Source organism: Saccoglossus kowalevskii, chromosome 11 (genome assembly GCF_978046115.1).
Source record: "Saccoglossus kowalevskii chromosome 11, keSacKowa6.1, whole genome shotgun sequence".
Classification (NCBI taxonomy): Eukaryota; Metazoa; Hemichordata; class Enteropneusta; family Harrimaniidae; genus Saccoglossus; species Saccoglossus kowalevskii.
This window is the reverse complement of record NC_140651.1, coordinates 18,654,885-18,670,257: the sequence shown is the minus strand read 5'-3', so window position 1 is coordinate 18,670,257 and position 15,373 is coordinate 18,654,885. Positions and strand designations below refer to the sequence as shown.

General features: G+C 33.3%; 1 protein-coding gene across 1 annotated transcript in view; it reads left to right on the top strand.

The window, feature by feature from the left end:
* The first annotated feature begins 1,124 nt into the window (after positions 1-1,124).
* LOC146736260 (uncharacterized) overlaps positions 1,125-15,373 on the top strand; it is a 28,909-nt gene continuing 14,660 nt past the window's right edge. The window contains exons 1-3 of the mRNA XM_085505236.1: positions 1,125-1,666; positions 11,760-11,955; positions 13,598-13,700. Of these exons, the coding sequence (XP_085361362.1) occupies positions 1,451-1,666; positions 11,760-11,955; positions 13,598-13,700 (515 nt within the window). The 5' untranslated portion in view covers positions 1,125-1,450. The remainder of the gene's footprint in view (positions 1,667-11,759; positions 11,956-13,597; positions 13,701-15,373) is intronic.

The following is a 15,373-nucleotide window of genomic DNA, read 5'->3' as shown; positions in this document are numbered from 1 at the left end:
CAACCGACAGAGAATGCTTTATTCAAAAACGTCATCAAACCCTTCTCGCTGCTTTAAAGGGTAGTCGTCGCGCGGCGCACACGCATCGAGACGATTACCATCTTTTAAAGGCACTATTGGTAATGAAGTGAACACTAATGTTTATGGTTATTGCATGTGAATATACCAGTATAGCGATGGAGGCAAAGACCGTCTTGAAATATTCATTGTTCGATTTAATGTATGATCCGTCGACGCAACTCTATCACAAGAAATCAATTGAGCTACAGTGAATGAGCGCTGAATTATTATGTTCCTTTTCGTATAAAGTCGAAATAAAAATGTATTCCCTCGCACTCATTACAATCTTCATTGGTTAAAGAGGAAATTTCGACTAACAGACTGAATCTCTAGATGATGAAGAAGCTCTATGAATTTAGGAGGGTACAATATACCAGTTACCGTTCACTGCGAGATCCCGCGTTACGCGTGAAATCGAACCCGAAAACAGGACGAAAAACGGCCGTTATGTCGTTGTGGCGTCAAAACACAGCGTGGGATTCGACAAACGCGAAATATTTGTGCTATACGCATTCGATGATGGTTAATTTTGATGAAGTAATGATATTTCAACTTCATATTCCTTTCTCTGGCAGATCGGCATTACCACATTACCTACTTTAAAAGTTCTTTACTATAGAATGTTTTATCGCTTTGTATGAAGTTTATTTTCACTGATTTTTGATGAGTTGATTGCAGATTATAGAAAAAAAATACTGAATATATTTTTCAATGGCTCATCCTTCCATTGAAAATTCAATAAATTCCAATGAAAATAAAGTACTTCACAGTCGGAGGTTGTCCTCAATAGATTAAGAAAGGTTATTACTGTTTATAAGTGTATAACTAGATTCCTCCTTTTATTGTCTTAACATGGACCACGTGTTGTGATCATTGTCACTATCCTGGAAGTAAAACAGTCTCTGCTCACGGCTCTAATGTACGAAGTACCCGTCCTGTCAATCAGAGCACAACTTAGACGAAGCCACCTTATTAAAGTGCGCCCTCAATAACGTTACACTTACATATTTCTGTCGCTGAGGGCAGTTTGCAAATGAAACCAATATGGCGATATGGGAAAGTGATCCACTGTCCGAGAAGAACCCTACCCGCCACGGTTTGTTTTACTTTGCAAATTGATCGTCACCAGGACCGCAGCTAGATACATAGGAAACGACAGCGATATTATTTAGAGTACTTCCGGGTGTAGCGCTCTGGATTTGTGCAGGTGGTGGGGGATTTACTACGTTCTCGTTGAATAGATGCGTTATACTGATGAAAATGTCACAGTGTCAACTTGTATACAAAAGTGGTTATTATCGTAACAAGGATGGACACATAGCGTTAGAGTATCGGCGGTAAATCTGTATTCAAATGATCTTGACAGTGTCTTAGGACGCTATCTCTGAACATGGCAGAGAGGGACACACCCCGAAGGACGCTTCCTCGCCAGTGGAGCGCGGACGGGGCCGATTTATACCCTTTTCGTTGGCGTTCGGAAAACATTATCAAGAAGACGACGGACGCTGATACCCGTAGTAGTAGCGGCCGCGTTTCAGAGTACTTAAACGCCGTTGATGACAAGTACGTTGTTAACGCAACACTGCCAGATGGACGAACTAAACAGGTTGGTTGAATTTTCACATCACCGGTTATATAGTTGTTTTTGTCACCTCGTTCAACGCGTTTCATATTGCGTTTCATATCAAGTTGTGGTTTTAATAAAAAGGGTTACATTGCAGGTCACGGTCGTGGCCTTGATCACGATTTAATAATACTGTATGCCATAAGGTCGATATTTCATTTTTGTTTGCAGTAAAATATGCCCGTTTTGCTATTTTCTTTCCTGTGTTAATATATATATCACCTCTCATACTTGTATGTTATGAGCAAAAATAACAAAAACTGTCAATATTTATCTAATGTCATGCTTGCAGCATGAAACCAAATTGTGAAATTTTCACCAATATTGTAAATACCATTTAAATATTGAAATATCTTATTTCGGTTCCTGTCTCCATGGAAACTTATTGAAATACTTACAGGTGGCAATAGTCAAGTTTGTATTAAAAAAAATTATGCGTTTTGCGTTAATGATTCATATTCTTAAACGAACCCATGCGCTGCTCACAGCATTTTTTTTCTCTGGTTTCTTTCAAAATACTGGTACTGTAAAAATAAAAGGCAGAAAAAATAGCAAGAAAACAAATTACTGTTTCATTTTGTGAAGCATCTCAGGACTAGAAACAAAACTTTTTAAAAAAAAATTATTTGAAAACTTTCCAATGTTATTCAAATGGGTCCACAGTAATCTGTCATTGTAGTTTGAATTGTGAAATCTTCTGATAATTATAAAGATGAATGGGTTTGTTGCGCTGAGAATACCTATATTAATGTTTTACTAATGTTTAGCTGATTTTAATTGTGTACTTATTGTAAATGTTTTTTTTTTTTAAAAAAAACACATTTCTGGGATAAACTAAAACTAAAATAAGTTTTCTCCACGGGAAACAATATGAGTTTAAAAATAGTTAAATATTGAATTCTTTGTTGAATTAATCTTTAGAGACATCCGTCTGTAAATATGCCTTGGTAAACATAATGTTTTAACTCAGTCACAGTCAACTTTTGTCACCCAGCCACAAAGTAAGCATACTTAATTATGTCAATTTTCCTCCAAAAATGTTGTTCACATTTATACCAAAAGGGAAATTCTGTCATTTTGCTCCAAAATTAACCAAAAAATTATTAAAACTGTTGCACTAAAAATGATTGGTAGGGTTAATATTTACTTCATATTTATTTAGAATGTCCATTGTACATATACTTGATGTGGACTTCAGTAAACACATGCCTATTTTATCATTAGGCCCCCCCCAAAAAAAAACTTATGTTGCCCTCAGGTCGGTCGGTCGGTCGGATTTTTTTTTTTTTTTAAACTTGAAGGGTATTGTAAATTTTTAGAGGAAACACTTTTTCACTGCTTAAAATGGTGAGTTTTTAATATTTGGGCCTATTTAAAAAAAAAAAAAAAAAAAAAAAAAAAAAACGCGACCCGATATTTCATATTTTTCGGTCAGTCGCTGAGGGCAACAAAACAATTTTTTTTGACCTTAGATCGAGGACAACAGATAATTGTGTTTCTGATTTTATGCAAATTAGTTATTTTTTTTAATTTTATTTGTATGTAAATTAGCCATGTTCTATTCATGTAAATGATTTTGTTCATTTACTTCTTTTATGTAGTAGATGATATAAACATCTACAAGCAAATCCATTATAATGTCAAACTGCAATAATTAGTAGTTTTTTTTTAATCAATCTTAATTAATTTTGTAATAAAAGCATGATTGTGGTAAAAATAACCAATTAAAAGGTAGTCCATTGTATCTCAGTTGTCTATCGCATTTTGTGTTTTTATTTCAAAGATATTAATTTTTTATTTCGTTTACAAATTTGATTCGCATTAATAATGAGCTAGGTTGGTACTATCAATCAGTTTGATAAATTTTATTTGCCTTTTTTTATTTTGATATTTCAGTACAACAAAACTTGGTTAAATTGAAATATTCCCAAGCAAAAGAATTTTTTTTTTAAATTATAAACTTTTCTAATGAAAGACACAAATTTTAGTCTCAAATTATTATGAATTGACAGTACAGTGCATAAAGCTCTTCATTTTAGCCAGAATAATTTTCCTGATGGCAGATATGAACACAACTTGTCTGAATCAGAATGTTCTGAACTAAATCTTTGGGAAAAGAAAAACTTATTTTAGAACATTGTAATTTGTCTGTTTAAAAGCAACCAGTGGGTAACATATACCATGTACTGTGAAATATTTTATTTCTCGCTTGGAATTATTTTTTGCTGAAGGAATGATTCAGTGAAAATAAAATAGCGAATATACCTTTTTCCTATATTTTACATTCAACTCATCAAAAATCAGTGAAAATAAATTCCACACAAACACCCAAAACATCTTTCAACGAAAATTAATTCCAGATAAATTGAATAATTTTACAGTATAAAGCATCTGTGTCTAGATTTCAAACTATGGCAATATTGATAAAATTTACCATACACACTCAGAACAATGTCCCTGTCTCTATGGTAATGGAAACGTTGTTTTATCACTGTGTTGCGGTAGCAGACAAACTTGACCACAGAAGTGGCAGACAATAATGACAGAGAAGATGGACTTCCTTCTTTAGTGACACTAGTGTTCAGTTTGGCATGGGCTGCGATGATCTACAAGAAACAGTATTTTTGTAAGCTGGAAAGGGTGGATGAGATTTCCTAGGGTTTATAACAACAGATGTTTCCAGCTAATACACCTCCCTCTGAGACACTAATGTACTGCTTGCAATTAAGTTTTTTTTTTTTTTTTTTTGGTCTCTGCTGATTTTAAGGTTTTATATATACACGGTACTCCTAAAATCATTGTGATTGATAATTCATTAGTGGATAACGTTAATTTCCGAAATAGTACATATTGTAGTTTAGATATGAACACACACAGCTCTTATGTCAACATTAACAAACACTGAGCTGTTTGTAGGCATCACACCATCACTGAATGTGCACATTCCTAAGTTAGGTAGACATTGATGTTGTTCATTTCAAACACAGTGTTTTCACTCTAGGGGGTATGTTTAGATTTCAAAGTCCTACAGTCGACAGCTGGACATCACTACTGGCGCTGGATAAAAAGTTATTTTATTTAAATATTCAGTTATCATTGTTTTGAACCAGTTTGTTTCCCTTCCTGGGCATTTTATATGGCTTTATAATACTGTGAAATACTTTATTTTCGCTTGGAATTAGTTTTCTTTATTTTCGCTGAAGAAAATAATTCGGTGAAAATAAAATCCAGCGAATATACCCTTTTTCCTTATTTTTTACATTCAACTGGTCAAAAATCAGTGAAAATAAATTACATACAAAACACCCAAAAAGTCTTTGAGCGAAAATTAATTCCAGCTAAAATAAAGTATATACAGTAAATAAGTAGGACTGGCTACACTGCGTTAACACATGATATAACCTGTCATGTCAACAGTGGGATATTATTGCACATTTCTCTTCTCTGCATTTGCTGTATTAATTATACATACCGATAGTCAGTAATATACACTGCAATGTTAAATTACTTTTTGTCTAGGCAATCATCGTATGTTTCAAAGTTCTTCTTGATTGCGACCCAAATCTACAATGTATTTGTGTACCTATATCTTCATGGGCCATGTAGTTAGAACATGAAATGCATAATTTTAAATTTTCATGATTTTTCCAAATTTTCCAAATTTTGTTCAATTATATCAGACAAGGCTGTTTTTTCAATTGGATTTATTGTTTTTTACTCAAAATAGGGCAAATAATTAGAAATGTCCACGATTGATTTTAAAACAATTTAATTCCTTTACTGGTATTGATTTGTTTAACTCACTGGCAACCTTTGTCTCTCAATCCGTTTTTATATTATTATTGTAATATTTCCATAGACACCACTTGAAAAGGCTTATTAAAATTTGATAAGGATGTGTAAATATTTAATATGATACAAATTTATTGAAATCCTGCAATGTGAACTTGCAATCAAGGGTATGGGATTATTTTATTTTCCTTCGAATATATTTTTTCCTTCCACTGTCAGATTCTGTATTATCAGAGAAATCAAACATGGAAACAATGAACAGAGCTATGTTGTGACGTCAAACAATTGTGTGGGATTCAAGAAATGGGCAAGTATACTGTGGAATAATTTATTTTCGCTGGAATTAATTTTCGCTGAAAAGGCTTTTTGGGCGTTTAGTATGGAACTTATTTTCACTGATTTTTGATGAATTTAATGTGAAATATAGGAAAAAAAGTATATTCGCTGGATTTTATTTTCACGAAATCATCCATTCAGCGGAAATTGCGAAAATAAATTCCAAGCGAAAATAAAGTATTCTACAGTATTGTCCACATTTCAATAATGTGCTATACTAATTTGATAATGATCAATTTTTATGAAGTATGTATTTTACAATACTTCTCTCTGAAAGATCATTTTGACATTGAGCTATAAAAGAAAAAAATTAAAATTAAAATTCATTTGATTTTTGTGGCAGACATTCAGTCCACACACTTCTTCAAGATGTCAGTGAATGGAAAAATCACTCATTTCTAATTATATATCCAAAAGCATGCAGCAAGACATATTTACAACATCAAGTGCTTTAGATATACACCTAAATGTCAGTGCAAGAAACTCGCACATCAGTCTGTGAACTGTGTAGGTATTGATGATTGTTTTAATCTGTATATATATTCATTGTACACCAGTGATCCTAAGCTGCTGCTTATATCGTATATGCGCAACTATAGTCATAGATTATATATTCTATCCTTTGTGATTATACATGGAAATAATAAAAGAACCTGGATTTAATTTGTAAATACCACGATATTCAGAATGTCATATTAATGCATTTGTGTTTAAACACATAATGAGTTGAGCAAACATTTCAACATTTCATTCGAGTGTATGAATGTGTCTCAGAAAAAAAGAAAGAAAGAAAGAAAGAAAGACAGTAGAGCCTACAAGTATCTGGAAGTATCAATGTTGGAATGTGTAATTATGCAAATTGTGCTCTCATGCTGTGAACACACGTCATTTCTAAAGTGTCCCTTCGGAGGTTAACAATTGCAACATATTGTACTGTGAATGTACAACTGTAGCATGAATTGGTGGAATAACAATCCAATTTCAATCATCCACTGTTATAAAAGCCCACACATTACCCAGGGTAATAAAATAAACAGTGACCAACCTACATATACTTGTTAAGTACCAGTAGTGACCTACTTGTTGATCCAGGGGTCTATGGGGTTAAATGTACTTTGATTGTAATGAACTGGTCTTCATATTATAAAGCAGGTTGTTATAATTAGGCTTTCAGAGTAAACGGTTATATACTGTAAAATACCTTATTTTAGCTGGAATTAATTTTCACTGGAAAGACTTATTGTGTGTTTTTTATGGAATTTATTGTCACTGATTTCTGACAAGTTGATTGTAAAATATAGGAACAAGGGTATATTCGCTGGATTTTTTTTCACTGAATCATTCCTTCAGCGAAAGTTAATTCCAAGCAAAAATAAAGTATTTTACAGTAGTAAGGTTGTGAGTGCAGTGTGTGTGTGTTTGATTTATCTGAGCAATCAATGTATTGCTACTGTAAATTGATGAATTATTCATTGGATTTTAATTTTGCTATTTTCACTGCTACATGTAAGTATATTCCACTGAATGAAATTTACATGAACTTGTAAAATAACAATAGAGCTCAATGTTTCCCTGACAGACTTAAAACCCAGTGCATGTAACCGAAACACCAAAATTGCGAAATGAAATATCTATTATTCACTCTCAATTACTGATCATACACAACAAATTCATTCAGAGACAAGTTACCTGATCACATGACCAGTGATCTGCATATCCAGTTTGACTTGCAGCCATCTTGTTTTTTTTGCCATACTTAATTACTTTATCTTTAAGGCATGGATGTCATTTCTCTTAAATACAACAGGGGCTATGTCATTAACAATGATTGTTGTTTCTATTTCTTGATATATTCTCCCATTAAATTATTTCCACAAGCAGAAAAAAAATGTATAATAATGAATTTATCACAAGAATACTGCAAAGTATGCACTCGGGCAGTGCAGGGTCACATCGACCTCTGCTATGCATCTGCCGATACAATCACCATCTTGCCTTGTGTCATACTTTGCGGTTTCTCGTGATAACCTCATGCTATATTTCCTGTCAGTACAGATGTGGCAGTTTTATTAGTCACATATATATTGAATGAATATCAAAGTAGATTTCTGTGTTGTTATAAATGTTCATGCATATACATATACAAAGTTATAGTGTTTGGTTTGGAATTAGGTAAAAAAAAAGAAGTTAAAAATAGTTTTGAATTTGTCTCAAGTACTGTAAAATACTTTATTTTCGCTTGGAATTAATTTTTGCTATTTTCGCTGAAGGAATGAATTAGTGAAAATAAAATCCAGCAAATATACCTTTTTTTCTATATTTTACATTCAACTTGTGAAAAGTCTGTAAATAAATTGCATACAAAACACCCCAAAAGTCTTTTCAGCAAAAATCGATTCCAGCTAAAATAAAGTATTTTACAGTATACTTCTACTGACTTTCTCTATGTGTTTGTTCTCACATCTTCGGCTGTTTTCTCCAGTAATTTTAAAAATATTTACATTTCCTGTCAAACACAAAACAATAAAATTGTACCCTTACATTTGACCTTGAAGGTCATTAACTGATAATTTGCATACAAATCTGGATGATATAATACCGTAAGCGATCACATATACTTGTGATGACAAAGAGAATTTTATTAGTGTCGTTCAATTTCATTAAATGTGACAGAGATACATGTGGATACTTGCAGTGTGAGTATATTGTTGTACTATTGAATTTGGCTTTTAAAATAAGTGATTGAATTCGGAAAGTTCATGCTTGGGTCACTGTATAACAAAGGTGAGTGTATTTCTAAGTAGGGCAGGTGGTACGTGGGTAATAGACAAGTACACGATCTGTGTCTGCCAAACGTAGTGTGTGTGTTTTCACCGTTGATTTCATACTTGTACGCTCTCAATTTGTTTGTCATGAGGTAGTCAAGTACTGCCTTTGGATGTTGGATGTTGGTTGTGTTTCATACTGATGTATGGAGTGGTGTTGATTTTACATTTGATCTGTGTGAGAAACAAACAAACTTACACGCATGGCAAATACACTTTGTGAAGATATTTCAAGACAGCTGTTTACGTTTGCCATCAGGAAAATAGAAAGAATATTAAGTGATTCATTCTTAATCATTTGTTCATCTTTGAAGCTAAAAATCTAACTGATTGAAGAAGTAGGAAAATATGTTGGTTTTGGTTTTCACATAAATATCATGAGACCACTTAGCTCCACAATAATAATAATAACTTTATTGCTTCTGTGTAAAAAGATTTACATAGGATAAGTACAGCCAAAAAGAGTTTTCCACGATGATTCTTACTTTAGTCTTCTAGATAAAGCTTATATGGCCACTAGATGGGATTACCTATAATGCAGTTATGGTCATTCTGTGTGTCAAAAATCACCAAAGTGAGACAGCCGGTCAGTTTGCATATAAAGATAGTTATGGCCAAAAAGAGTTTTCTGTGTGGCCATTCTGTGTGTCAAAAATCACCAAAGTGAGACAGCCGGTCAGTTTGCATAAAAAGATAGTTATGGCCAAAAAGAGTTTTCTGTGTGGCCATTCTGTGTGTCAAAAATCACCAAAGTGACACAGCCGGTCAGTTTGTATCTAAAGATAGTTATAGCCAAAAAGAGTTTTCTGTGTGGCCATTCTGTGTGTCAAAAATCACCAAAGTGAGACAGCCAGTCAGTTTGCATCTAAAGATAGTTATAGCCAAAAAGAGTTTTCTGTGTGGCCATTCTGTGTGTCAAAAATCACCAAAGTGACACAGTCGGTCAGTTTGTATCTAAAGATAGTTATAGCCAAAAAGAGTTTTTTGTGTGGCCATTTTGTGTGTCAAAAATCACCAAAGTGAGACAGTCGGTCAGTTTGCATCTAAAGATAGTTATAGCCAAAAAGAGTTTTCTGTGTGACCATTCTGTGTGTCAAAAATCACCAAAGTGAGACAGCCAGTCAGTTTGCATTTAAAGATAGTTATAGCCAAAAAGAGTTTTCTGTGTGGCCATTCTGTGTGTCAAAAATCACCAAAGTGAGACAGTCGGCCAGTTTCCATCTAAAGATAGTTATAGCCAAAAAAAGTTTTCTGTGTGGCCATTCTGTGTGTCAAAAATCACCAAAGTGAGACAGTCGGTCAGTTTGCATCTAAAGATAGTTATAGCCAAAAAAAGTTTTCTGTGTGACCATTCTGTGTGTCAAAAATCACCAAAGTGAGACAGTCGGTCAGTTTGCATCTAAAGATAGTTATAGCCAAAAAGAGTTTTCTGTGTGACCATTCTGTGTGTCAAAAATCACCAAAGTGAGACAGCCGGTCAGTTTACATACCGTATAAAGATAATCTTTAACTTTTTCACATCCAGTTCCTTTTTTTCATCAAAAGTTCACAAAATAGTCCCGTTTATAGTCTGCACTCTCCTTCAGAAGATTAGGACAAAAATAACCAAACTTTGTGAGAAAAAAATGATAATTGACTCAGATTATGTCTGATGTCTCATTTCCAGAAATATTAAAGAATATAAGGAAAAAGTGCTGAAAAATTTGAAAAAAAATGTCTGGTTGTGAAAACGTTAATATGTATACAAGAATTTATCTTTGCTAGATTCAAATAAGAGCTAAACCTTGAATCCCCCTAAATCCTTGATAATTAATTTTGTTGCAAAGCAGTTGCTTAGAAAATGTTGTGTTTAAAAATCATTATATTGTGAGAAAAAAAATGTGATTACATGCATGATTACAGTAATAAAATTTCACAGAGAATTTGACAGATTATTCATTGAAATGAAAAATATTTTTACGGAAGCTTGCTTCACGTAACCCAGGAAGTTTTAGCATCTTAAAATTCTGTTTTCCAGCATTTTTTTTTCAAGTATACCGCTTTGTATTGAAAATAGATTGTTCTCAGAGCTGGTTTGATAGTTACAGTTCCTTCCAATCATAGGGACAGTGTTGCTTCTGGCAATACACCACTTTTGAAAGACTTCTAAACTGCTTGCATTGAAAGTCAAAATACTAATTATAAAACAGGTATGATGGATCTGATTTGCTTGTGCCATACAACTGAACTTGAACAGGCAGAATTAATATGAATACTTGAGTGTACTGCAACGGTGGACTTGGTTACAATCAAACGTTCATTTCAGGTGGTGGATTTTCCCCGCCACCACCTTTACAAATGTCTCCCATTGTAAAGATTCTTCCATTCATGACAGAGGAGTTGCGAACAATTATGTGACATGTCCGCGGGAGATTGACAACCTTTCTCCCGTTTAGACATTCACTGGACTTGTGCACGCCACAGTAAAATGTAAAAGTAATGTATTTGGGACATGAGACTTCACATATGAAAAAAATTAGATTTTAAAATTGGACTTCAAAAAATTATGTTAATTTAGTCTCCAATAGATAAAATGAATTGTAAACTATTTTTGTGAGAAATTATCATTATTTAAAATCATTTATATGCTCAAATTATGACGAATTTATTCTTTGACTTCTCCATGCGTTAAGACAATCTTGTTTGAGATTGAGATTAAGAGTAGAGGAAACAAATAACAAACAATCAGAGTTCTTACTGATTTGTAATACAGGTGTTTTGGTATAGGCCTAAAGGTGAACATGAAAGTACATGTATTAAAAGCAATTAGAAGCAGATAACATTATTTGGAAAACCAATTACAAGCATTTGTATTAATTCAACACAGCTACTGCAAGTCCCAATTTTTGAATTGTGTTGTAGTTATTTTAGAGCAAAAACAAACATTTTAGAAGTTGATCACTGGTAGCAGGCATGTCAACTACATTTAATATTGAAAAATAAAAAAAAAATAAGATACATAAGAAGTCTGCCAAGGAAAGTAAGAAACCTGAAAAAAAATAATATTCTAACAGCTCTGACTATATATACCAACACTGATTGTTATACAATATCATTTACTTGACACTTTGTTGTTGTTGCAGCTACAAGGTGAAGTCGGAATGCGTGTCCGTGACTTGATAGCAGATATTATTTTAGAATTTAAAATTTCAGAGTATCGTATAAAGTCAAGTGATACCCTAGCGCTGTTAAACAGTGAGGCCGATGCCGTATTACTTGCCAATAAAAGTATTATATTTGAAGATAGTAAAGGAGACGTATCTGTCTATCTTCCTCAAGGTATGTAGGTGTAATTACTTATCACACGTTTTTTTGGCAACAATAACTCACTGCATGTAGCGTATGAAGGATTTATTGGATCACATTTTGGTACTTTGATATCTGCGTACCATACTTCTTCATCTCACAAGTTCACATGAGATCTTGATGGCTGATCACAACAGTTGTCTGCCCTTAACTTATGAACCCTTGATATTGTTTTATGATGGGAGATATTGTAGTGAATACTACAAGTGTAGTAGTTGGTGTATAGAAGGTGTCAAGCCTCATATTGTGTCTCCTAGATAAATACCTGTTTCTGTCTATTGGTCTGTTGTTACTAGTATTGGAATTCTCTAAATTTATATTATCTATCAGTAGTAAATAATTACGGCATACTAAGAATACACCTGTGATGACGTTCATTCTCCGTCAAAATTTCTTCTATTCTTTAAAATAAATCCTCCCATTTCTTAAAAACTTTTGATCAAAATTCAAAAAACAAGAAATTATAAGAAACCTGCCCCAGATTCAGTATTGTGGAAAGGTTAAAGGTCGTCTTTATATGTACATACTTTGTTGGTCAGTGTTTTGCAAATTGAGACCATCAACATAGGTCTGTTGACATCATGCAATAAATCACATGGTCACTTGATATCTTGTATTGACACGGGACAGCTGTCGCTGATTGCCCCCACAGATCTTGTTTGTTTCTTTAATTAAATCGGCAGAATTATTTAAAAACACCTATACTTAGAACACAGCTCTGTTTCAGACATTTTTGTGATCCCATTGTTTGGTCATCCACATTATATCATTTCGGGAGGATGGAGAGGGGTACCCATAGTAACCCCAATCCCAAATTCTTAACACATACATGTATGTCAGAGCTATACACTTGTAGATACGATATAATGTATTTGTACACAGTGTTCCCTCTAAGCCTTATTTCTGTGAAATCTTCTCAGTCAGTTATTTTGTGAACATTTCACATATTTAAGGTGATTTTTGACATAAAATTACACTTCTCAGTGACAAATTTACTTTAGGGATACACTGATAGATAAAGTAAAAGTATATTGTATATAGCTATATTGACAACCATGAAATATGTTTTTTTGTTTTATTCGGCAAAAAATTACAACATTAAAGAATACTAATATATTCTGCACCATGTATTCCTATGGGTGCTACCTGAGCTGCTGTAGAACGCAGTTCGAATAATTTGTGAATGAAAACAGATAAAGTTGATAAAACAGCACAAACTCAACTACAGTATGTAGCTATCATGAACAACTAAATTGATACATGTTTCACATGTAGGGGTAATCTTGTTACACTGTTCAGGAGAGTCTTGACAACTATCCCAAAGTACAGTTTTTTTTAGGGTTTTTGACCACTGTTTTCACTAGTTATGGTTGCCAAGAGGTGAAAATACCTGGATGTTCGCTCCTGAGAATAGTACTATCATTATTTTTGTATGACTTTAAAAACATTTGTGATATTACGTGTGATAGGTGATGCATTGGTTCTGTTTGTTTTGGAGATCTGTACATTTTTGTACCAACATTGATGCTTCCATGGTCATGTCAAAACACTTCAGATATTATTTCTGTCTGGCTAGTATGAGATTCATATTTAATTTTTGTTTATTCCACCACAGATGCTGATGACAGATTACGAATATTTTATAGAATTTTTCAGTCAGAAAAGAATTACTTGGAATGTCTGCATAGTTTAAAACTATTGTATTCAGAACCACTCAGGTAAGTGTCATAGAGGGCGCTGTTTTTTGCAAAGCTGGGTAATTCTTATTTATACTATAAACATTAGGATATATGAATATGCTTTTTGAAAATAAATAATACAACTTAGTTCTGTAAACTGTATTTTTATGATTTGCTGTCTTTTCGCTTCAATGTTGACTTCGCTAAGTGGCGCTCATCACGTTACTGATTGTCAGTTGATGTCGGTCATTGTTCCCAACAACTTTTTATCTCCGATGTCATTAATTTCATTATAGTCACTGACACTCCATGTCTTCAAATTTTGCTATACTGAGCATTTTACTGCACATAAATGCAATGCATTATGGGAGAGGACCTCCTATACTATGTATTGGAAGATTATTATCACCTTGGAAACTCACTAAATTATATGTCAATTTTTTAAATGTTTTCTCAGTATTAGGTTTTATGTCAATAATAATATACCGGTATGACTTTTTCATCAAATTGTGAAATAATCCCACCATAAAAACCAGTGTAAAAATGCAAATTTTGACCATTTGTGACATGTGTATCTCCCAAACCCAAACTTTTGTTTTTATTTTCAGTATCTAGATAGTAATAACCTGTAATGATAAAAGTATCATGAACATTACATGTAATCTTAAATTCAGCTTAAACCTCTTTTAGACTCCAGAGAAATTTTCACTGCTTACAAAACTTGATTTTCAAACACACAAAAAATTGTCTCTTGCAAAATATAAGCAATTTACTTGTACCTCTTATATCAAATCCTATGGAAACCAAAAACATCTTTAAACCAATTTTCTAGACTTTCGATAGACTTGTTCAATAACAGACCTGCACAGTCCAAATATGTCTGTAAAAAAACATTGTTCACAGTCCAGGGAACACTCATGCCTATTTGATTGCTACCAAAATAGTATTCTACCGGTAATACATACATGGAAGCCCAAACACAACAATCAGTCAAACTAAGCATTTGTTCAAACAAGTAGGTGTGAATGGCTGTGTAGATACTGTCAGGTCAGTATGAATACAATTATTTTAGCCTCAATTCGAACGTAATGTGAAAACAGAATTAATACCGATAATTTCAGCTCCATGCGGCCATGTCCATCTGTCCATCCACACCTGTATTTCAGATACCGGTATTGCTGATCGAATTTCATTCAATTTTCACATATACATATCATACATATACACATGGATTTGTTTCATGATTGAAGATGGCCGACTGGCAGTCATTCTAGTGCTAAAAAATCATCAAAATTAAGCATTTCTAAGTTGCGTGTGAACATATTTCATTCAAACTTTCATTGAACATAGTTTGTCATTGATGACGTCATTTTTTTTCAGCTCAGATTAAAAACTGACTGATGGCTATTTTCATTTCAACAAATGCTGTTTTTGAACCAGTTGATCTAATCACAGTCAGTTTTGAAAAAAAAAAATTGTGACTCTGTGAACCTTGTACCAGTGAATAAAAATGGTCTTCTTGTATCACATAACAGACAAACACAAATGTGTATTTAAGTACAAATAGGGTAACTCTCAGACTTAGGAGATGGAATTTAGATCAAAAAGGCAATTTTTCACATTTCTAGTGTCTTGTTGTTAATTTGACACAGTACTTGACACAGTTTAATATAGCCTAGGGTATATAAGAGGTGTATTAAGCAAAGTTTTAT